The sequence below is a fragment of the Trichomonas vaginalis genome, chromosome V, assembly GCF_026262505.1.
Source record: "Trichomonas vaginalis G3 chromosome V, whole genome shotgun sequence".
NCBI lineage: Eukaryota > Parabasalia > Trichomonadida > Trichomonadidae > Trichomonas > Trichomonas vaginalis.
The window spans coordinates 33,483,330-33,507,454 of record NC_067207.1 but is presented as its reverse complement, the minus strand read 5'-3'; the positions used below and the strand labels follow the sequence as shown (position 1 = coordinate 33,507,454).

At 29.7% G+C, this 24,125-nt stretch overlaps 10 protein-coding genes across 10 annotated transcripts, besides 6 other annotated features; 6 read left to right on the top strand and 4 right to left on the bottom strand.

Annotated features, from left to right (window-relative positions):
* Nucleotides 1-504: 504 nt before the first annotated feature.
* Nucleotides 505-891: a mobile genetic element.
* A 952-nt stretch (nt 892-1,843) lies between these two features.
* TVAGG3_0450280 (uncharacterized protein) lies at nt 1,844-2,341 on the top strand (the record flags this gene model as incomplete). The annotated part of the gene is made up of 1 exon (XM_001296307.1): nt 1,844-2,341. The coding sequence occupies one exon, from the start codon at nt 1,844-1,846 to the stop codon at nt 2,339-2,341; it is 498 nt and encodes a 165-aa protein (XP_001296308.1).
* Nucleotides 2,342-3,721: 1,380 nt separating this feature from the next.
* Nucleotides 3,722-4,219, bottom strand: TVAGG3_0450270 (uncharacterized protein; the record flags this gene model as incomplete). The annotated part of the gene is made up of 1 exon (XM_051234586.1): nt 3,722-4,219. One exon carries the CDS (start codon nt 4,217-4,219, stop codon nt 3,722-3,724), a length of 498 nt encoding a protein of 165 aa, XP_051104316.1.
* A 1,150-nt stretch (nt 4,220-5,369) lies between these two features.
* TVAGG3_0450260 (flavodoxin-like fold) lies at nt 5,370-5,561 on the top strand (the record flags this gene model as incomplete). The annotated part of the gene is made up of 1 exon (XM_001315557.1): nt 5,370-5,561. The coding sequence occupies one exon, from the start codon at nt 5,370-5,372 to the stop codon at nt 5,559-5,561; it is 192 nt and encodes a 63-aa protein (XP_001315592.1).
* A 153-nt stretch (nt 5,562-5,714) lies between these two features.
* TVAGG3_0450250 (flavodoxin-like fold) lies at nt 5,715-5,945 on the top strand (the record flags this gene model as incomplete). Its single annotated transcript, XM_001315558.1, has 1 exon — nt 5,715-5,945. One exon carries the CDS (start codon nt 5,715-5,717, stop codon nt 5,943-5,945), a length of 231 nt encoding a protein of 76 aa, XP_001315593.1.
* A 1,177-nt stretch (nt 5,946-7,122) lies between these two features.
* Nucleotides 7,123-7,775: a mobile genetic element.
* Nucleotides 7,776-10,318: 2,543 nt separating this feature from the next.
* Nucleotides 10,319-10,957, top strand: TVAGG3_0450230 (DNA-7-methyladenine glycosylase protein; the record flags this gene model as incomplete). Its single annotated transcript, XM_001315559.1, has 1 exon — nt 10,344-10,952. The coding sequence occupies one exon, from the start codon at nt 10,344-10,346 to the stop codon at nt 10,950-10,952; it is 609 nt and encodes a 202-aa protein (XP_001315594.1).
* Nucleotides 10,958-11,323: 366 nt separating this feature from the next.
* Nucleotides 11,324-11,986, top strand: TVAGG3_0450220 (galactose-binding domain-like family; the record flags this gene model as incomplete). The annotated part of the gene is made up of 1 exon (XM_001315560.1): nt 11,324-11,986. The coding sequence occupies one exon, from the start codon at nt 11,324-11,326 to the stop codon at nt 11,984-11,986; it is 663 nt and encodes a 220-aa protein (XP_001315595.1).
* A 1,117-nt stretch (nt 11,987-13,103) lies between these two features.
* Nucleotides 13,104-13,743: a mobile genetic element.
* Nucleotides 13,744-14,306: 563 nt separating this feature from the next.
* Nucleotides 14,307-14,684: a mobile genetic element.
* A 142-nt stretch (nt 14,685-14,826) lies between these two features.
* Nucleotides 14,827-14,901: a mobile genetic element.
* Nucleotides 14,902-16,039: 1,138 nt separating this feature from the next.
* Nucleotides 16,040-19,066: a mobile genetic element.
* On the bottom strand, nt 16,252-16,668 carry TVAGG3_0450180 (uncharacterized protein; the record flags this gene model as incomplete). The annotated part of the gene is made up of 1 exon (XM_001315561.1): nt 16,252-16,668. The coding sequence occupies one exon, from the start codon at nt 16,666-16,668 to the stop codon at nt 16,252-16,254; it is 417 nt and encodes a 138-aa protein (XP_001315596.1).
* TVAGG3_0450170 (zebrafish ch211-108c17.2-related family) lies at nt 17,050-17,748 on the bottom strand (the record flags this gene model as incomplete). The annotated part of the gene is made up of 1 exon (XM_001315562.1): nt 17,050-17,748. One exon carries the CDS (start codon nt 17,746-17,748, stop codon nt 17,050-17,052), a length of 699 nt encoding a protein of 232 aa, XP_001315597.1.
* A 1,671-nt stretch (nt 19,067-20,737) lies between the features above and the next one.
* Nucleotides 20,738-21,580, bottom strand: TVAGG3_0450150 (ribonuclease inhibitor domain-containing protein; the record flags this gene model as incomplete). The annotated part of the gene is made up of 1 exon (XM_001315563.1): nt 20,738-21,580. One exon carries the CDS (start codon nt 21,578-21,580, stop codon nt 20,738-20,740), a length of 843 nt encoding a protein of 280 aa, XP_001315598.1.
* A 1,189-nt stretch (nt 21,581-22,769) lies between these two features.
* TVAGG3_0450140 (glycine-rich protein family) lies at nt 22,770-23,150 on the top strand (the record flags this gene model as incomplete). The annotated part of the gene is made up of 1 exon (XM_001315564.1): nt 22,770-23,150. One exon carries the CDS (start codon nt 22,770-22,772, stop codon nt 23,148-23,150), a length of 381 nt encoding a protein of 126 aa, XP_001315599.1.
* Between the last annotated feature and the right edge of the window lie 975 nt (nt 23,151-24,125).

Here is a 24,125-nt window from a genome sequence, read left to right as displayed (position 1 = left end):
TTTATCGTCGGGGAAGCAACACAATTCCCTCAAAAATATTGAAAAAATATAGAAAATAAAATGAATTAAGATGTACTTAAAATGAGAAATAGATTATGATATTAGATTTTAGAAAAAAACAGACTTTTGATATAACTTTTGAGAATCTCATATAAAAAAAGCATTTAAAAATAAATTTAAATATCTTATTTATTTTACTATTGTAAATATATTCTGAGATTTTTAGAAAAAAACACTTTTCATAAGTATTCAATATTTGAGAATACGGTCCAAAAAAAATAGATTCTCTTATATTTGCTTATATAAAAGGAAACTCTCTATCAGATGCGAATGCATGAATTCAGCACCTCTGATAGAGAGTTTCCTCTTATATAAGCGGATCTTTTTCATGAGTTATTGTTAATATAAAAACATAAAAATCTACCAATATGAGAAATTAAACCCTGCGAGGCACCAGTCTAGAACTGGCGCTTCGCAGGGTTTAATTTCTCTTGACAAATGACAAAACTTGTTCGCAATTGTGAACCATTGCGAGCAAGTTTGCCAGATATCTGGAAGGAATTGCTCCTTATGATATATGCATTGTAACTGTATATATCATAAAGAGCAATTCCTTCAATTAAACGCAAAAACTTTGGTGCAATCGTTGCTGATTGCACCAAAGTTTTCGAACTTTCCCGAGGGAATTGGAGGGTGAGAGATACATAGTCTATCTATGTACCTCCCACCCTCCAAATCCCACTCTAAATGGGAGAAACTTTGTTCGCATGTTATCTTATTCAAACAAAGTTTCTCCCATTTAGAGAAGGAATAGGAGCCTACCAGGCACTGATATATAATCAGTGCTTTGTAGGCTCCTATTCCTAATAAAAATTTGAAAACTTTGGAGCATTTGATTATTGTATTTTGTCAAGAGAAATTCAACCCTGCGAAGTGCCAGTTCTAGACTGGTGCCTCGCAGGGTTTAATTTCTCATATTGGTAGATTTTATGTTTTTATATTAACAAAAACGAATGAAAAAGATTTGCTTATATAAGAGGAAACTCTCTATCAGAGGTGCTGAATTCAGGCATTCGCATCTGATAGAGAGTCTCCTTTTATATAAGCGAATATAAAAGAATCTATTCTTTTTTGGAGCGTATTTTCAAATATTGAATACTTATGAAAAGTGTTTTTCCTAAAAATTTAATATAATGCTTAGCACAATATATAAAATTAAAATATCTATAATTATTTTCTATATCACACTTTTCATTACACCTTGAAAAGTCTTCTCAAACTCTATTTTTAATTATTTTTTAGATATATCTCAAGTGTGATTATTCAAAAACTCATATAGACTATATTTATTTTTTTCATTCAAAAAATTATATCAGAATCTCAAATTAACTTTCAAATTTTTTATTTTAAAAACATATTAATAATCATATTTTAAGATACTTTTTCGCCCAAAAAATAATCGTACTTCCTCGACGATTAATAGGCTCTCAATTTCTATCGTTGACACTACTTAGCATGCAACAATCGAAGATATTTCATGATTGATAATTCAGATATGTTTGAATTGGACTTTATTTCTTCTCAATTGTTTTTTATCATCACACAATTTTTGTGAGAAATGATTTCGTTTTATATAACCATCGCTACATATTGATATAAATTTGATTCCACTGTGTAAAAATATTGAAACTTTCATAAACTGTAAAATGTTCTGTAAAATAATTCTACTATGATTTGGTTTAGTATATTGAATAACACAATAATGGCTCGGCAGCCAAAATTGAATACTATCTCAATTCTGAACAATCATAAAAAGTTATAAAATTCACATCATTTCTTCAGAATGGGTTGCAGATTGAATGATTTCTTCAAAAAGAAGTCTATTATTAAACGCGTATTATGTGTCATTGCCTTCTTGGCAACTGTTGCTGGTCTTGCAGGCCTCACAGTTTGGTACATCAGATGGGCAAAGAACCTAAACCAAGTTAGCAAAGACTGGAGAACCAAGACATACACAGAACTTTTCAATATTGTTGCCTCTTGCTGTTTCTTCTGCATGGCTGGCTGTGCTGCGTGGGTTGTTTGGTTCATTTTCTGGAATTTTGAATGCTGCAAATGTCTTGGAATTATTTTCTTCTGGGCAGCAATGGGTATTTGCTTAGCAGTTCTCGGATTTGCCATTTCTCTAGCAATTAAGGTCAAAGGAAAGTATTATTGCACAAATGCAGTTATTTGGGGTGATGATAATATCAATTGCAGAGGCTCATTTGTTCCAAATGTTGCATTGCTCTCTACTTTAGGTTTCGGTCTCATCTTAGATCTTATTATGAAATGCGATTAAATTGTACTATTCCAATTACTAAAAATCATTTTTATTTCTTATTTTAAAGATCTTCAGTTCTTGATTTACTTAATTTTTTATTTTTTATTACAAATATTCTTTAATTTGAATCTCTATTTGGGATATTGTAAAATTTCAGAACGAACAACATCTTGGAAAGTAAGAGAAACAAAACGAATGTCAAAAAAATAAAAATTTTTAAATAGACTTGGTAATCATATATTTACATCTATGATTCATCATAGGCATAAACACGTAGAAAGATTTTTTTCAAGCAGCATCAAATATTGCAATATTAAAGTAATCGAAATGTTAAATAAAAGGTAATGCTCTGGTAAAAATACTTTCTGTTAATGTGCTGTAACTTTAAATAGTATGTATCTAGTTCAACGTTCTGTATTGTCTGTATAAAATCGAGAATTGAATACAAATTGAACAATATATGTATGAATTCAGGTAAAAGTAATTGCATTGAGTATTCCAACCATTCACTTAAGTTCGAGCTAGAGACAGCTATAAAATTTTTCCGAGACAAGTTAGATTTTCCATAAAATCTACGTAAACATCATAAAAATATCCGTTAAAAAAATTTTTATCCGATATGAGGCTGTAACTGCGGCCTATTTGAAACAGAAGTAAGTAGACCTATGACTCCTATTCATTACGTTAGCGAAATCGGAGATTTACCTGAAGTATTTACTCTCCAAAAACAACACGTAATCATGCTAAAAAATTAGTACCAAAACAAACAGGATTAAGGTTTGCACCTAAAAACGTCGTTTCTCTTGATATCGAATCAATTCCAAAATCTTGCCCAACTTCTGCACGTCGTCCGAAGTCAGTAATGACAAAACAACCTTTCAAATCATTTGGAAGATCTCCCTCAAGGCCTCAATCTCGCCTCCCAACAACTAACGAAATCAAAAATCTTCGAAAACAAGTAGAATCTAATCAACCACGTGTTATTCATTGGGGAAGTTCTACAGATCAGATGCCGTATTACAATAATCTTAATATAGAAGTCGAACCTGAAGAACCAAACCCTGATAATATTATCAAAGATCAGGAAGAAATAGATATTTCTAGACCATTGCAACCAGTTGGTTTAATATCAAATACAGCTTCTATCATGGATTATTGCGGAATTCCTAGTTCATTGACTTTCATTCGTTAACTTCTGATATCAATTCAATTATCATTTCTTTGTTTGTATAAATCAATTGCGTTTTCGTAATTACCAATTTTTTTTAACTTCCTTCTTTTTATTGGAATATAAATTTGAAATTCCTTCCAAATTCATACCAACTATACTTTTAAACGCAAATAATTTTGATTATTATTTTATTCTTATAATTGATTGGTAAAATAAGTAATATTATTTTAAAACAATGGCAATTGATAAAATGTTAGGATAACATCTTGTGTATTTGGTTCACTAGATCCAATATTAATTGCATTTCTTGTTCCTTGAGAAAATTCTAATAACATTTGAGCTGTGATTTCTTTTGGAACCCATTTTGGTCTAGACCCCTCATCTTTTGCATATTTCTCTTTTAAGAAATATCGTCTTTGAGCAATCAGTCTTTGAATCTTTATTTTGTCTTTTTGAATTTTCTTGCAAAGATTATCGACTATGCCATGAGGAAGTTTTGATTTGATATCTGTACCAAATATGATCTTACAAACTTCTCTTTCTTTCTCAATATCAAGTTTATTAAGGTTCAATGAATCATCAGCTTTGTTTTTTGTTGAGTGTAAAATGTTTTCTATTTGATTTTCAGCAGATTTTGCGATATGATTTAGGCAGTTAACACAATCATCAACTTCCTTCTGGGCAGTATTTTGATCAATTTGTTTATCATATTTCATTATTTCCATCTTTTTCTTGAAATTGCATATGACACTTTTCTTTAGTTCATTGTATTTCTCTAAAATGTTAATAATGCATATCATTCTAACCACTGCTAAAGCATTTGTGTTAGCTTCCAAACCAGGGAATGTAGGTTTATATAATTTTTGAACTGTAAGATTTCCAAACCAGGCATTTGGGAAATTATCTGATTTTGTAAATGTATCTATGTTATCAGTTACAGGAGTTAATTGTAGACTAGGCAATTCTCTGTAAAGCACTTGGAAAGATCACTACTTGCAATATCTAGTGAAAAATTCTCGCCGACATCTTCTTCTTCCATTAAACAATAAAAATTTCAAAATGCATCAAATTTGAGAAGTTTACAAGAAGCAAAAAATATAATAAAATTTAATGATCTTTTGATTAAGCATTAGAACAATTAGATCTTCATCAAAATACAAAAAAATCTACATTGATTAAAATCATATTCAATTGATTTTTCTAATATTAAACCCGTCATGAAATGATATAATGATGTTTTAATGTAATACTCATTTAAATGGAATTATTTTGTTTTTTGTAAAGATTATTGAATTCGAAATTTTGATTGGGAAAATATTGATTCCATATATTCATTATGAAGTTATTAATAGAAAAAATCAATCATTTTTGATATGCATTAATCTAATTTTCTTAAATCAGTTTCTCGAAATCAAATTTTTTGTTAATGATAAATTAAAAGATGGTTTAATACATCGTTTTCATAGAACTATATTAAATGCCTTATTTGATATTGCTATTTTCAAGGTAACTGTCATTACCCATTAAATTCCATTGAAAAAATCTAACGAATAGTTTTGACAAGAAACTTGACAACACCAACAGAAAAAAATTTGTTAGCATTACTCTTTTATATTATATATTGTTATGATACAAGGAGTGTTTTTGCGCGGACTATAGTGAGATTGGTCAATTCAATTGTACTGAAATGGTGAGGTTATTTTCAAAGTTTTCTAAGAAAATTTTGTATCCCGATAATTTAAAATTTATCTTTCAGTATAATAAATTTCCTTCCTGAAATAATGAAAAATAATTATCAAATAACGATTGGCCGACGGTTATTTTGAATACATCTGAATACTGAAAAAATTCGACTTCATTTTTCACTAAAACTCAATGAAGATCTTGATTATTGATGGTGCAAAGGAATTCATTTCTTCCAAGGGCAAGCTTAATGAAGCTCTTGTTGAGTACGCAGTAAAATCTCTCAAAGAAAAGGGACATGAAGTTCAAGTTACAAAAGCAGATTCAAATTACAACTGCGAAGAAGAAGTAAAGAAGATTGTATGGGCAGATGTTCTCCTTTAGCAGTTCCCAATCTGGTGGTTTGGAACACCATGGCATGCCAAGAAATATCTTGATGAAGTTTTCTTCGTTGCAATTTGGTCTGGTGATGGCCGCTCAAGAAAGGATCCATCAAAGAAGTACGGTGATGGCGGCCTCTGCCCCAACAAGAAGTTCATGCTTTCATTCACATGGAATGCTCCTGTTGAATCATTAACAGATCCAAATCAGTTCTTCAAAGGATTAGGAGCAGATAGTGTTCATGGCCCAATTATTAGATCCCATGAATTCTGTGGAATGAAGCAAATTCCATCATTCCAATGCAATGATGTTATCAAGAACCCAGACTTCGATTCTTACATTAAGAATTATGAAGCTCACCTTACACAGTATTTTGGAAAGCAATAAATCATAAAAATTATAAAGATAATTTATTTATTCTATTCATTTTTTACAGTTTTCTGTAATAATTATGAAACATTTTTGCTTATATGTAAAAGTTAATATAATAACTAAAGCCTCCTATGAGGTAACATCATTTTATGATTTTTAAATTTATATTACTTTATGATGGATTTAAAAATAAAATAGTAAAAATATGATCAATATGATATACTATAGTGTATTTTGTGTGACAGTCTGAGAGAACAAAAATGACAACTTTCTGCGAAAATAAATATTCATCATTGTTGTTATTATTAAAAACTTTTTCTTGTTCATAAAAAATAAATGATCGAACACGAAACTGGGTCATTGTTACATCAGGTAACTCCGGAATTATCATATAACAAGAATTATCTGTGAGGTGATCATCAATAATGTTCCATTGGGATCCATTATAAAAATTTAATTCATAAAACACAATATTTTGATCTAATGATATTCCAGATTGGGTTGGTAATGAAACAACTGACCAATTAACTTCAACATTTTGATTAATAAAACCTTTTCTTGGTACATTAATATTCGAAGGTTTTTCTGGAGGAACAACATTATTCATGTTAATTGTCCCGACAACATTATATAAAATTACAGTTTTGTCGTGACTGTTAGTATAAACAACTGTGCTATTAAAAGGGTCGGGATAAAGTCCATCGCAAACACTTGCCCCTGATGATATTTGTCTATCAAGAGTAAAAGTTAATGGTAAATTTGGGGATGTCGTTTTAAGAATTCTAACATCAGGTCGATAACTATCAGCTATTCCTACATACATATATCCATCACAATCAACAAAAAAATTAGAACTAAACATATCTCCTGCAAAATTAGTTCCGCCTGATATTCCATACGTTCACCAAAAAAAAATTTCGATTTTTGCTGGCGACCCCCCCCTTCGCTCGATATTTTTTTTGTGAACGGGGGGTCGCCAGCAAAAAAAAGATGTCAAAATTTATCCCAAAAATTTTAAAAAAATCGAAGAAAGTGCATCTCAGGGATTATAAAATTTAAGTTTTCACATCTCTAATGTTAAGTATCAAAAAGAAAGGAGGTCTGATATAGACAACATATATCGTTGAAGGTTGAAAAAATTTCTAATATTTGAGGCCAAAATTTCAAATTTTAATTTTTTGAAAAAAGAGGCCACCCGTATGTACGTTTATTTGAGAGGAGGAGGATTATATTTTTGAACGGGTGAAACATTATGAATATGTTAATTATATAATAATATGTATTATTATAAAAAAGAAAAAATAAAGCACGTTAAAATTTTTCTTTCTTGATTTTTTACAAAATCTACTTAGAATTATGCAAAATATGACTAAATAATTATAAATTTCAAGTTAAATTTTAATTTTGATAAATAATTTAAATTTCAAAATATCAAGTTCAGTTCGACTATGTATGTAGTAATTCCTCAATAAAGTGCCAAAACCCTATTAAAATATATGAACATTTTCAACATTTTAATGTTTTTATTTAAAAATTTGATGGAATATGAGCTTCAAACAATTATTATGTAAATAAAAATAATTAAATATATGTATTTATTCGTATTACAACCGTAGTAAGTCGATTCTTCCTTTCTTCTACTGAGGTTTGAATTTGATTTCGAATTGTAAAGAGATTCAAAGGGAAAATACTAGCGGATAAAAACTACCTCCATGAAAGGGTCATAATGGACTCAAGTTGTATTTTTTGATATTTTTTGCTTTTCGAGCCTAAATAGGTAGCCAAGATAATGCCTAAAAATAAGGTTCTAAATTCTGAAGTTTACATGGTCCTCTCGTGTGCACCCTTAATGAATGGCTAAAATGTTTATTATCAAAACGAATAAAATACTATTCTTAAAAAGAAAATAATTTCCAAAACAGTTTGATTGTCGATCTATTAGACATTGTTTAATCTTGTAAGAAATCTTATTATAAGTAACAAATGGAGAAAGGTTTGTCATTTTCAATTTTTCATTTGATACACATCGAATGAAATCATATATTCCATCTCCACCAAAATCTTTATTTGAGCAATTTATGAATACGCAATCCTCAAATGTAGCCTTATATCCTGTACTTATGTAAAACAATGTCTCCTGCTCTGAATCATCTATAAAATTACAAAAAATAGCTTTGTACGAGCATATTCCGAACTCAAGGAAAAAGCCATCATAGCATTTGTAGACTTGACAATTTTGAACATATGTTCCAGAATGTCCATTCCATATTGATACCAATCCAGCACCTTTATATCCGTTATTATAACTGCCATTTAGCATATTACAGAAAAAGGTTTCGTTGTTGAGAAATATGCAACTATCGCCTTTCTTATCTTTATCTGGACTACATGATGTGTATGATGAATAAGAAATGTTGGTTTGTGAATGATAACAGAAAACGGCGTTTCCGTGGTTGTCGTTTCTCTTGATAGGAATAAAACATTCGAGAAAGATATTGTTATTGAATGAAACAGGATTATCCGTGATATATATTGAACCTCCTTCGAGAGATGATGAACACTTGTAAAATAAATCTGAATGCAATTTAAGAACATTTTTGATATTATTGATATATATTGCACCACCATTTGATGTTGATGATATTGATACAAATTTACTACAAAAAATTTCAGCATTATTAAAAGTTAGGAAAGCTGAATTATTAACCTTATTTCATATTAATTTATTGAATTGTTTTGTAATGTATTTAATTACTACACAAATATTTAAGAAACTATTCAATGGTGTAATGAGTTAATTTTATTCTAACTTGGCACTATTATTTACTGTTGGTTAAAAAAATGGCTAGAAGAAGTGATATTATAACAGCATCAGCACATAAACTCCTTTACGGTCGTAATGTATCTTATTCAAATTTTTGATAGAGATTCTTCATTAGAATAGTATGATTGTTATACTTTTTGCTATTCTAATAAAGATATATTGATTTGGTAAGAGAATGTCATAAAGTGCATCTTAAAAAAAATTTAGGACTCTAATTGGATTGCCAACAGTAAAATGAAATGGTGTTGATGAAGTATATTATTATTTCTACAAGTTCCAGAAATAACTGGTTCAATAACTATGATTCCATCTCCGAAATGACCAATACTTTCTGTCAAATCAGGTTCTTTCATTCTTTCATTCCCATCGATAAATTTTACATTTTGCATTTTATTATTAGCATAACTACTTCCACCTCCACCAGCTCCACTGTCAGCACCTCCACCTCCGCCATAGAATCCACTTCCGCCACCTCCGGATGAAGCGTAACAAGTAGCACAAGCATTCCCACCTTTCAAAAAAGTTCCAGAATCAGCAGTACATTGAGAGCACCCATCAAAATAACTACCTCCTGTACCTGGTTTACTAAAACTAGCACCTTGTCCATAAAATTTATGGTTGTTTCTAACGGTTCCATTACCATTCCCAGCTATTCTCCCGCCATAACCACCATTATATTCTTTTTTTTTCAAAAATTGCTGAACCACCTCCTGAACCTGAGATCAAAAATATATCATTTTTGTTATTATATGATGAAATGAAAGTTGCACCTCCTCCGGTGCATGAAGAAAAATTATATTTCGGTCCTATTGCATTTAATCCTCCTTGATAAAAGATTGTTTCAGACTTTACATTACTACAATGCCCTCTTGTTCCTACATAAATATCAAATTTTGTAGTTTTATCAAGAATTATACTCCCTTCTGAATAAGCACCTCTTCCTGCAGATATATTGTGCAAAAAGCCTCCTTGAGATCCCCAAACCCTAAAAACATATTTATGAGGGGATAAAGTTACGCTTTGAACATATGGTTTATATGTGAATACTAAAGATTTAATTAATCCAGGAAGTTAAAATGAACTTTTCTACATATACTTAAAATATAGCATTCATAAATGAATGCATTGTTTGGGATTTGTAGATTTATAAATAAAAAAGAAATATCTATTTTTAAATTTTATTTATCATTAGGTTAATAACTGAATTCCAAACTTCATTATAGAATAAGAATATGAATATTACATTGGGAAGTTATTTTGCAAATAGTCATATATGATATTTTGAAATTTTGATGTAATTTGCGCTTAAAGAATATCTTCTTATTAGAAATAGCAGTTTAATTAATAGAGTTATGAACAAATTCATTTTAAAAAAGAAATTTATCCTCATATGTTTAAGTCCTTTCGAAATGACTAATTGAGATCTAATTATTAATAGTATTTGATTTGTATTTGAAGAAGATCGATTGTCATGCTCCATATAATCATTTTAAAATAGAATAGCTAAATAGGACATTTTTATTTCAAAAAATTCAATGAGTTATTCTGAATTTATTTTTAATGGTTCAAATCAAACTTAATTATTTTGAATGACATTATCCAAAAGGCTTCAACAAAATTTTTTTAAAGATGATGTTGTTGAAGTAGCTAAAAAGCTTATTGGAAAGCTTATTTGTCGAAAATTCGAAGATGGCACAATCAAAAAATTTCGAATTAATGAAACGGAAGCATATGCAGCTCCAGATGATGCTGCAAATCACTATAATAGCTACAACGAAAAGAAGAAAAGCCAATTAAATATAGAAAAAGGTTTATTGTATTTGTATATTTGTTATGGAATTTATTGGATGGTTAATGTTACAGCTGGACAAGGAAGCAAACCAGAGGGTTGTTTAATTAGAGGCATTGAAACTGCTCCGGGACCAGGAAGAACAGGGGCAAGATTAGAAGTTTCAAAATCAATGCATGGAATTGATTTAACAACATCAGATATTATCTGGATAGAAGATGACGGCAATAATTGGGACTATATTTCAACACCTCGAGTAGGTATTGATTATGCTCCTGAACCATGGCTAAGTAAACCATGGAGATTTTATCATGAAACGGAAGAATCGAGAAAATATGCCTCAAGGCTTGGTAAATCAAAACCAAAGAAGAAGAAAAAATCTGATGATGAAAAATCTTCTCAGAAATAACAGAGATATTTTAATTTAATAGAGATTCAATATGAATAAAAATAATTGTTTAAATTTTATTTCCGCGCTATTTGGTTATATCTACTAAGTTTGCATTGTGATAACTTTAGAGTGATATAGTATAAAAGTTTCTTATATGAAATTTACACACATAATATTGTTACTATCAAAGTATATTGTTTAATTAAAATGAAAAGTTAATAATGCCATTAATTATCATGAAAGTTTGATTTTTTCCCATGATTGAAATGTGCATTCCAAATTGTGAGCATTTTCGTTAATTGTTTGCAAATCCATGAATGTTGAAAATAATAAAAATTCAATTGTTTTTAAATTTTATTCCTTCAACGAAACAAAAAAAGTGACACAAAATGAATTTTTTGCTTTTCTCGCTATTTTCTAAGTGTTCAGAGGTTAATGGTATATTCAAGCGAGTATATTCTGATAAGATAGTTGTTTTAGATGTCAGTGGTTCATCGAGTCAATACATTAACGGGTCAAGACAATTAACAAAACCAGAATATGCAATTTATCCTTGGGATAAAAACTATGATTGGTGTTCTAACTGTTATCGTAGCAATGATGAGCATCCATATATCACATTTTCTTTAATTAACAAAAAATTCAAAATTAAAGGATATTTTCTTCGTGCAGGCTGCTGCTATCAAAATGGATGCTGTTGTGAAGAAATTGGCTACTGTGTAATGTGTTGTTTGTATAGCTGGTCCTTGCAAATATCAGATGACAACAAAACATGGAAAGAAATTCATCGAATTGATAAAGATATTGAAATGAGAAGATGCAAAGAGCAAACATATAATTTTGATCAAGAATACACAGCTAAGTATGTTAGACTTATCCAGAACGAACCATGTCCTGAAGATCCTCCTTGTATTGCATTAAATAAAATTGAATTTTTAGGTGATGTGACAAACTTTGACATTAACGAAGAATTTGTATCATATCATGATGACGATGATGATGTTAGTATTATAGGTCATATATCCAAAAATGGAAATGTAAGATTTAGTTAGTCTTTTTTATATAAACTTATCATAATAAAAAAAATCTTTCAATTTTTACCTTGATTTTACTAAAACTTTTAATATTACAAAAACAAAGATGAAATTTTACAGTTAGATTAATATTATCACTGTAAATGCAAGTTTTATATCTAACAAAATACCATTTTCTAGTTTAATTGAGAATTTATTAAATATGCATTGTTTTGTTTTGATTTTGAATACATTTAAAGCTTTGTGTAAGTTGATTGAACATTAGAGGAGCACCGAATAAACTCATATTGTCCACTCCCAACAATTTCTTTGTTTAAATTATTTACAAAAACGCAGTCTTCAAAACTTACTTTTCCTCCCGAAGTCCAGAAAAAATATTTTTGATTTGAACCATCAATGAAATTACAAGCTTTTATAATATAGGAACATGCTGAAGCTATATTCATAATAGTAATTCTCGGATATACGATTATTTTTGATTTAAATGCTGTTTGCCATTAAGACTCCGGTCCCGCATGATTGCTGCATATGGTTAGAATCGCCATCTTATGAGGATTCAAAATATAACAACAGAATGTTAATACAGTGACTCTATTCGAAATTTAAATTAATCAGATTTAAGGATGTAAGGAAATCCCCAATCCACTTGGGCTACTTGAAGTTTGGGATACCATCCATCCCATATTGAAATTTTTCAATGAGTTTCAAGAAAAAAATAAAAAAATGGGCGAAGGCAAAAAGAGATTAAAAATATTTATCTATAAAAGTATAATATTATAAGCAAATTGTGTAATTTTAGATATAGTATCCCTTATATTCATAAATTGAAAATTTGAAAAAAATTAGAAAATTGAAATTATGCCAAAAAAAGGTTAAGCCCTATAACTGCAGTATGAATGGGTTGTGATGGTAGTAAGAATGGGCTAGCGCAAAGTACCCACTCAAAACTTTCCCGCCAAAAAGCGCAAAAGTGTCATTTCTATATGGAAGATCATAGCTGGAGTCACGCTCATCCATCCCCTTACTGGGATGATGTGCAGCCTTTGTTCTGACCAATCATAGTGCTGCTTCATTCATACCAGCAAGTGGTTCTGGAATCAGACCTCAGCTTGGTCTCCCATAAGAGCTCTGCAAACCAGAAGCACAATAATTGTGCAGCCTAGTTACTAGGATATAGTAGTTAGGCCGCAAAATTATTGTGCTTCTAGCGATATTAGTTATACGTTATTGCACACAAGCACTTATACTACCGCTCTCTCGCTCCTAAAATGTCAGATACTTCGTAATTACATGAATAGGGCCAAGTTCTTCCGAGGCCTCTCATTCAATGAGAGACTTCGGAAGAACTTGGTCCTAAAGTATTCCTACTACTGTTCTCTGGTCTGTAAAGGACTAAATAAGCTACAATTTGTCGATAAGAATAGAATTCCTCCGAAATCTCCCATTCAATGAGAGGCCTCGGAGGAATTCTACTCCAAGGTAATGTGCTTGTAGTTTCTGACTTTCTATTGAACGGAAAATGTAATTTTACTCGAAAAGAACAAAAGTTCTTCCGAGGCCTCTCATTGAATGAGAGACTTCGGAAGAACTTTTGCTCTAGTGTAATGCACGTATATTCTTGGGTTCATGGAGAGCGAGAGAATTTGTTTGTAATTCGTTTTTGCTGAAGTTCTCCGAATTTCTCTCAATTGAGGAAGGAAATCCGGAAAACTTCAGCATGAGTTAATTGTGGTGTAACTCTCTGGGTATTTACCGGCCAGAGAGCGAGTAAAATATTAGAGAGCGCATAGTCTCAGTATAGGTATGCGTACTGTAAATAAACTGCGTGACAAAACCTAGGTGAGGATCAGACTTTTTGATAAAACACATTGAATTAATTCTATGAGTTTCATTCAAATATTGTCAGAATTTCTCACCTAGGTTTTGTCCCAGACGATTATTTTTTTTATTCAGCTTAAACAATAAAACAACCAAATATATAAATAATACTTCCACGTGTTTCCATGGAAATTTCGTTTTTATCCAAACTTTCTGAAGATATTGCATCATATTCTGTTGAAATAGTAATGCAATCTTAATGTAAGCTCGCCAATTATGAGAAAATATCATGTGTGTTGGATGCACATGTATGTTTTTCGTTTTTCTGAGCTAATTTGGAAAATAAGATTCTATTAGATATTAAAACAAGCATTTAAAGCAACAACCTATTTCCATAGGTGTTTACATTGCTTAACAAGTGATCTGGCAATATAAAACAACTGAGTTTCTAGCTGGAATCCATACTTACCATATGCTCTCTCTCAAAAATTGAGAGTCACCTAGGTTTTGTCCCGCAGTTTATACGTTATTTTTTACTTTCGTATGAAGAAATAGCTTCTCATTTTTATGCTTCTATATACTTTTTTACTAAGTAAATCGCCTATTTTCTTATTAAAGCCTAATTTTTCCACGTGATTCAGAATCTCTGCATCCCAAAAATTCGTTTTCTGCGTTCAGCACGCGAAAATATGCAGTATATCTCAAGATAAAGAGGATATCATCATCATCATTTATTTTGAACAATTTTTGAATTTCTACCAAACATCAAAAAGAGGTCATAATCAGATAGATATCATAAAATAACATCTATCTACCGTGTTTTGTTTTGCTGAAAATCTCCAAAAAAATCTTGATTTTGCAAATTTGATAAGAAAAACTACAATTTTGATGACAAAAATTAGCAAAACTACAAGCACATTACCTTGGAGTAGAATTCCTCCGAGGCCTCTCATTGAATGGGAGATTTCGGAGGAATTCTATTCTTATCGACAAATTGTAGCTTATTTAGTCCTTTACAGACCAGAGAACAGTAGTAGGAATACTTTAGGACCAAGTTCTTCCGAAGTCTCTCATTGAATGAGAGGCCTCGGAAGAACTTGGCCCTATTCATGTAATTACGAAGTACCGGGCTCTTTGGGAACCTGTGGAAAGTAATGTAGTGCATTTGGCCAACATCGGATTACTAGTATATCTCTAGAAGCGCAATGTCCACACAGCTTAGCTACTATATCCTGACAGCTAGACTATGTGAACATTGCACTTTTGGTTTGCAGAGTTCTCACAAAAGACTGAATACACATATGATGCATCATATGTTTTCGAAAACACTTGCTGGCATGGATGAAGCAGCATTATGATTGATTAGATCAAAGGCTGCTTACCGTTCCAGCAAGTGTATAGCCTGATGCGACTCCAGTTGGAAGTCCTATCCCATGCAACAATGACACTTTTTGGTCTTTGGCTGGAAGTTTAGATGCTTTCATTAACAGAGCCTATTCTTACCACCATTGATACCAACTCATACTGTGGATATAAATTTTGATAGATTTAATAAAAATTTCATAGTAATTGATTTTATTTATTTTGATATTCATAATTCATTAACTGATATCTTCATCACACATAACAAAAAAGCATTTCTATATTAATTGCTTCATTGACGCTGTTCTATTATCATATGTTATTCAATTCAATCTGCTTGAATATGTTTTCTGATCAAACAAATCCACAGATATATTTTCCAAGACATAGGAACTATTATTCATATCTCAGATCTCAAAAATATTATTTTTTTTATTTTAATTTTTTTCAAAAATTGCTTTGAACTAGTTATTTGTAGTAGTGAAAATTCACTACTATTGAAATATATTTAAAATAATTATCAATATCTAATCCGACGATTATTAGGGATTGGGATTAATCCCAACCCCATTCTCAATTCCTTTCAAATTTTGAATTGGACCCGGGATGGGATAATCCCAAATAATCGTCTGCAAAAATCGCAAAATGCTTTTTCGTGACTAAAAGTAAGAATTATTTATATTAAGTGTATTATATCATATAACTCATAGAAATAGCTCAAAAAAAATGCTTGGGCTAAAAACTGTCAATTTTGGGATCCCAGGGCTAAAATTTTTTAAAGTTTAACATCCTTAATCAGATTTCCAAAATAATTTATCTTGACTATCAACTAGATGCAATAGTGATATTTATCATGTAGTAAGATGTTATATTGATTTAGTTTTATAAATTAAGATAAAGAATCAAATTAATATTATTTTTCGCATAACACCCAATTTTATAAGGGATATTTATATGTGGTGCTCAAATGAACATTTTTTATTCATTTTACGCTGGAAAATCTAATCTGTAGTATCAATTATCAGAATTGATGAATGATAATAACACTTTTCATAATTAAGGTTAATTGTAAACTTTTTGACATTCATTTAGAAATAACTTTTTTAATCGGAATAAGAATAATAATCTCCATCAGAATGTGATGCAGAAGTATCGGAATAATAAGTACCTTCCGAGGATTCGTTTTCTTCAGATTCGGATTCTCCTGAGGATAAATATGAATCCATTGCATCGGAAACAAATGATAATTCGTCGGAATAATCTGAATTATCTGAATGAATATCATCAACGCATCCTGGAACTTTCTTTTCTTGCTCTTCTTCTTCATCATCAACAACAAAATCATCAGAAGTTGAGGAATAATCTTCACTTTCTGATTCTATTCGAGGAATTGAAATTTTTGTCCTTTTTTTAGTGCTGTTTTTCTTTTTGGGAGGAAGTTTCTTTTTAGGAGGTGGAAGTTTCTTTTTGAGTTTAGAATATTCTTCACCTATATAATCATCAAAACCATCCTTATTCATTTTATTTGATCTTCTCTTTTTTTGTCTTTCTAAATTTTTCTGGCTGTGAATTTCTGATATTTCATATCTTAATTTTTCATATTCCAGTGTTTTTGCATGATTTTCAAGAATTGCTCTGCAATCTTCATCTAGAGGTGGAAGATTTAATTTTTGATAGAGATAAAACCTCCATCCATATCCTTCATTAATATCCAAAATTGCTGCGCAGACTCGTGCTTTCCAGCTCGATTGCCAATTAAAATTTTTATCAGCATATTTTGCCTTTAATGAATGGAAACATTCACATAATTGTGTAGAAACCGAGAAATAGGTTTTATCAAAAAGATGTGTAGTGCTTTCCAATAATTCTCGAAGGGCCTCAATAGCAACTTCGTCATCTTTTTAATCCCAAACAAATTCACGAGTTTTCTTCTTTTTTGATTTGATTTTTGATTTATTATCTTCACGACTATGCAGACATTCGGAATGATCTCCACAATAATGATTGAGTGAATTCATCCAATGTTTCTTTTTCTCATCAACAGATTCATCCAAATAGTATAACACATTCAAATAATTCCTAAGCCTTGCGCGTAAACCAAAAAGTTTGCGTTGATATTTTGAATTAACTTCTTTGAAAATTTTATCGAATGACTTTGTCATATGATTCTTATCGATATATTCTGGAATATTCCATTGAGAATTTGCGAATACATTGGATGATTTTGCATCACGATCATGGCAAAAACCTGATATTCTTTTATCATATTTTGCATATTTGACAAAATCTTTGACACCAGAAACTTCCATTCCGTTTGATGCTCCTGCAAAATTCCCAAAAAGTTTATGATTATTTTTTTCTTTTATGGAAAAATAAACAATTTTTCTATTTTTTGTATCTATGAAATCTGTAATACAATGAAAAGCGTTGCGTCGTTGTGACCAGCTTCCATCAAAAGCAATGATAGTATTATGATCCATTGCATCCCAGTAATGTTTACAACTTTCTTCAGCCATTCTACAGATTGCATTTTCAACTCTATGTAAATTTCTATAATATGTTGATTTTGAGGGAGGAGTTATACTATTCCATGCTAACATTCTTGAAATACTCGCGTAATTTAATCCTTATACTAAATTTGAAAATACAAACAATAACGAATTTAGATTTGATTCTCTCCTTCTTTCATGATTTTGTAACCTATATTGATGCAATCTCCGATCTCGAGCACTTTTATTCCCCATTCTCACTTTTTTACAAAAAAATAAATATTTAAGGTTTAAATTTTATTTAGAAAATCAGCTTAAAACTACACACTACATTGATCTTTTTTTGATGTTTCTTTAAGTCTCAAATACTTTGTAACTTATACTTCTTGTCAATAAAACTTATTCATATTTTAATCATGCACACCAATATAAAATTGTAGTTCAAAAATGACCCACTTCTATCGTCAAAAATCCTCTCAATTTGAAAAAATACATCAAAATTATCAAATTTGCAAACCTAATTCTTCGAAATACCGAAGAATGTAGAATATGATAATAGTGTCAATAGAAACTATATAATTTTCTTTACAAATTGTCGAAGGGGAACTGAGAGTTTTTTTCTTATACGTTGAATTATAATTCAAATTATTGAATGCATTTTTGAAAAATTGAATACTCAATTATCGAAAAACCATTTTGACACAAAGTGATTAATACAATATTGTTGCCTATATTAAGTAATTATCATATATGATTTTTATTATCATATCAATTAATCGTGCATGAAGTTATTCTCGACGCAAAAATGGTTTTTTATAGGGGTCTTGCAAATCTAATTCTTCTTTCATATATTTTTTTAGAAGCAAACTCACTATATCAAAATAAACTTTAGTTGCATTCTAACAATTTGTCGAAGGGGAACTGAGAGTTTTTTCTTTATTATCAAGATATGACAAAAAATGTTAATATACAATTTTTTAATATTCGACATAAATAGCGATAATGTAATATTATATGATTTTATTATATTATGATAGCATATATAAACCTTATCATATTATTAAAACTTTCACAAATCAAAAATCTTTAGATTCTGTCAAAAAGTGATTTGTCAGATTTTTTCAAAAAAACAAATAACTCATCTAGAAGAGATTGAAAATCAAGTTTACTAATAACAATATAATGTATCACTAATATGCTATAAAATGTCGTGGGCTTTTTTGATTATAAATAGTTTTACCGGTCAAAGTTGAAATTTGTCAAAATACCGAATTCTCAGATAAGATGAACTATAATAGTAATACTGAGTTTAAATATACAATACTATAGTGTATTACATAATGATATTATATACTAAAATAAAAGTATCAAAAACTCATATTGGTGGAGATATTAAAACTTTTAAAATTGAGAGGGTGGGACCGGAGCCTTAATATTTGATCCACTCATGAAAAAAGTTCCTAATGTTTGGATATTCTCCTTATCTGGAATAGCATCTACCTTATAATCTATAGGTGCTCTGATCAATTTTGCACCATTTTTAGAAAATATAAAATTATTTTTGGAATAAAAATATTGATTTTTATCATCAACTACCAATGTATTTAGATCACGACATTGATTAAAGCAATATCCTGACATAGTTTGAATTGATGAAACAATATGAATTGATGTTATTTGTGTAATAGAAAACGCATTTATACCAATATAATTTAAATTTGAAGAGAAAATAATGCTTTGAAGTTTGGATCTTAAGAAAGCCTTATCTTTAATAGTTGTTATTGATGATGTACTTAAATCTAATTCAGTGCAGGAACAATTTTCGCATGCTGATTCATTGATAATTGTGAAAATTTGATTTGTGATCTTAATTTTATCCTTGTAATCTTTATAAAAAGATATAATTGTATTTCCTGATTGCCTTTCAATATTTTCACTCAAGATTTAAAAGTGATCATATTTTGTAAATGAATTTATTTTTTTTAAAAAAAAGTGACATTTTAAATTTGCGAACGACCAATTAAATAAGTACAGTTATCAATGGTGTTAAGTATACATTAGATAAAGATAATAAATATGCAATTATTGGAGATAAGAATAATCCAAATGATAGGAATGCGATAGCATCAGAGCCATTAAATCTAATTTTTCCAGACAAAGTCCGTATAAATGATGTAGAATATCTAGTAAAAGAAACTGCCCCTAAAGCATTCTACTATCATACAATTAATACTGAAATTAGACTTCCTAATTCTTTGGAAATAATTGGTCATAATTCATTTGATCTAACATTTTATTCTTGTGACCATTTTTATATCCCTGATTCAGTTTACTATATTGGTCAATATGCATTTGCTACAACTCGTATTAAAAACTTACATATTGGAAAGGGAGTTAGAGAAATTGGGACATGTATTATTGGAAGTGATACAGCTCTTGAAAAAATCATTATTGATCCTGAGAACCAATATTTTTCCAATGATAATCTATATAATTTATATTCAAAGGATATGACAGTTTTATACCAAGTTTGTTCATTCAATGATAATTATGTAACTCCACTCACAGTAACAAAAATTCGATTTAAAGCATTTGATGGTATATCAGCTAAATCAATCACTATTTCAAATGATTGTGAATTTGATGATTCCTTTATATTCCATTATTGCGAATCACTTGAGAATGTCACTTTTTATTGTCAAATTAAAAATGCGAATTTTAGTTTTGAGGGATGTAATAATTTAAAAAGGATAATATATTACTCAAAAAATTAGTTTCTAATAATTTATTCTATTTACATAATTCTATCCCAGAAGTTATAGCTTGCAAACAATATAGAGAAAAATTTTCTAATATTGTTCCTTCTCTAATTGGAGAATGTATTTGTTTCCAAATCAAAACTATTCAATGTAAAATTTTTAATTTTAATATTCAGATATTGTTCTGTTTAATTCTTGATTAAATTTAAAACTGATTTCATAATTGATTATTAGAATAAGTGTCTTAATATTTATTGGTGATGTGATTTTCTAAAATTTTTTTATAATAGGATAGAATTCTGAAATAATTTATCATCTTGTATTATTCTTATATTATAATTTTATAATAAAATAAATGGGCAAAAAGCAAATATAGATATGAAAGAAAACCGAATTTGCTCACATGAATTTTCCATAGGACATTCATCTGAAAACGCAATATTCGGAATTTTCTGAGCTATAAATATTTGCTTAATATCTTGAGGCACAGAGAATGATCCGCATTTCCTGAGCAAAGGGCAACCATCAAAAACTTGATTTCCAAGAGAAATGGAATTTGAAGATGCAATGAATATCAGATTTAAGTTTGGACAATCTTTGAATGCCTGATACTCTATCATCTTAATTTTGTTTCCATTGAAGAAAACCCTGAGAAGAGTTGGACTTCCCATAAAAGCACATCGTCCTATAACTTCCATATCATTTGGTACAATGAAATTTTTGATTCCACTATATGGAATAAAAACCATTAATTTACTTTGATTATGAAAAGTTAAAGCACCATTTTGGAATAAATAAGAAGTATCATATATGCTCAAATTGATAAATTTCAAATTATGACAACCATAGAAACATCCTCCTTCAATTGATTCTAGATTACAGTTAGCCACCATTCTCACATTTGATAAAGATGAACATGATTCAAATGCAAATTCTAGAATTTTTGTTAATCTTTTAGGTATTGTGAATCCAATTAATGAAGTACATTCTGAAAATGCAAAAGGACCGATTTGACTGACACCTTCATTCAATGTAAGTGTTTCTAAAGAAGTGCATAATCTACAAAGACCTGATGGAATTAAACAACTAATTGATAGATTGCCAATTGAAGATCCATAAAAAGCCCTAACACCAACAGATTGAAGGGTAAGTGAGAGCATTGCAGATATCAACCCACTTTGCATGAAAGCATAGTTTGAAATTGTTTGTAAATCATGTAAATCTGAGAGACCAACATCTCCTAAAGATGAGCAACCATGAAATGAAGAAATTCCAATTGTTATTATAGAAGATGGAAGTTTAATTGATTGAAGATTCTTACATGAAAAGAAACAATAATCCGAAATTTCAGTAATTTGAGTTCCTTGAAAAGTAACAGAGGTCAATCTAGCACAATTTTGGAACGCTTTAATTCCTAGACTTTTCAAGCCAATTGGGAAAATAATTGATTGAATAGTAGAAGATTCAAAAGCATTATTTCCAATAGATATATTTTCATTTTCTTTGTTTATTTCAATAATCTTTTCATAATTTATCCATTTTGATAATTTCGATTTTTTTCAAAACGCTCTCAAATCTTTACAATTTGTGAGAATAATTTTATTCCCATATCAAAATTCAAATTTGTTTTTTTTTTAATAATTGCATTTATCTATTAATATACTATCTATTTTTTCAATTTTTTATTTTCTATTTTTTATCAATTTTTTTCAAAATAAAATTTCTCCTTTTTCAACATTCTCCTAAACATTTTACGAAATCTTGCTAATATTTGCTTTCCCCATATTTATGGATGTGTTTCACCATCAATATACTTTCTATTTATTAAATTTCAATAAAGAAAAATCTCATCTTTCTAATTCCTTCATGAAAAATCCGAATTCATACTTGATTTATTATATACATTTTTACTAGCTATTGAATCAATTGTACTAACAATGTTAATTTCATTATCTAACTATAATATAAAATGTAAATTATAAAATATTGTTTAAATTACATACTAACAATATAATATTATTGATCTCATCATGCACAACCATCTTACCGTTCATTTCCATCAAAAACTCAATATTTACTATAAATATAGTAATTATATCATTTGAAAAAATCCAAATTTCCTCCTAATTCATATATTTCATTTTAAATATTATACATATTCTATGTTCATAATGCCAGATCTAAATCTCAAATAGATTTCGAAATAAATAAAGAACAGAAAGTGTTCCTCTCAAAAAGTGGAATCATTTTCCGGTTCCTCGAACAAATGAGTATATTGGCGGTTTTGGCAGTTATATTGCAGGCAGCGGAAAAGGAAGAGTTTTAAATGGAAATTATTATTATGGAACAGGTGCAACTTCATCTTCTCCTGGAATGGGAGGTCGTTATATCACTAATGAGACAAAATACATTTGTCTTGCTGATAATGGCACTTTTTTGGCAGGAGGCAATGCATGTTCTAAACTTGAGGCTTCATCAGGAGGTGGAGGGAGTGAATTTTACGGCGGAGGTGGAGGTGCAGATATAGGTGCTGGTGGTGGAGGGAGTAGTTGGGCTTCAAAAATACTTAAAAATGTCATATACAAAAATGGAAATGAAAATATCATTGAACCTGATGGATCCAATAATATTGGTCATTCAGGGAACGGATTTATTTCTATCAAACCATATGTATATTGTTCTCTAGGCATAAATAAACCATGTTTACACTTTAATATTCTTTATACATTTGTTTTTATTTTGATGGAAAAATAATTTTTTTACCATTATTGATAATAATAAATAAAAGGTGAAATATCAATAAAAATCTCGATAATTCTATCAAATATCGTAGTGATGCGAAAAATTCCCAAACATATGGGGTTTCTCATATCCCGTCCCCTATCGTTTCCCCAATTCAATTTTTTTTTGGAATTTTATTTTTTTTTCTCGCCCATTTGAATTAAAAATGGGCGATTTTCGTTAATGTGATTGAAATATCATAAAATTAATACGTATTTTAGCTAATAATTCTATTTTTATACAATATTCTCTCATTAAATCAACATTTTTTCTAATTTTAATTTTTAATTTTTAATTTCTTCATAATTTTAGCGATTTATGCTCATTATTAGCAAATAAATAATATATAATATACTTATTTCATTTTATTCAGATAGGTCTTTGGGATTGGGATACCTTGTCCAAATTCAGAGGAAGTTTGAGAGGTTGGGATGGGGTAGCCCATATTCAATTATCCCAAGTGTACTCCACGAATTTAAAATTATATTATATTATTGATGACATATCTAAATTTATAGATAAAAATTTCAATGCGTACACAATTTTTTTTGAGAAAATTCTTTTTTTTACTTATTTTCATTCATAAAAGCTCACGTGAACTTAATTAACAACTGAGACATTTCCTATGAAATCATTTAATGCCGTCAAAATAGACATGTCTAAGCTGTTTTGAGTGACTTTCGCTCGATGTCTGATGCAATATCAGACATCGAGCGAAAGTCTCTAATATTGGCAACACATCCATACGATCAATACTATAGCTACGAATTACAAGCCTGTTTGGGCAATTTTTGGCCGAGTTCTGATTTTTCATTAGATCTCGAGCGAAAGTCTCTCAAATTGGCTGCCAGTTCATAAGAGTGAAACTCTAGCTACGAATTAGAAGCTTGCTTGAGAGACTCTCGCTCGCGTTGGGATCTGCATCAGAACTCGAACGAAAGCCTCTCA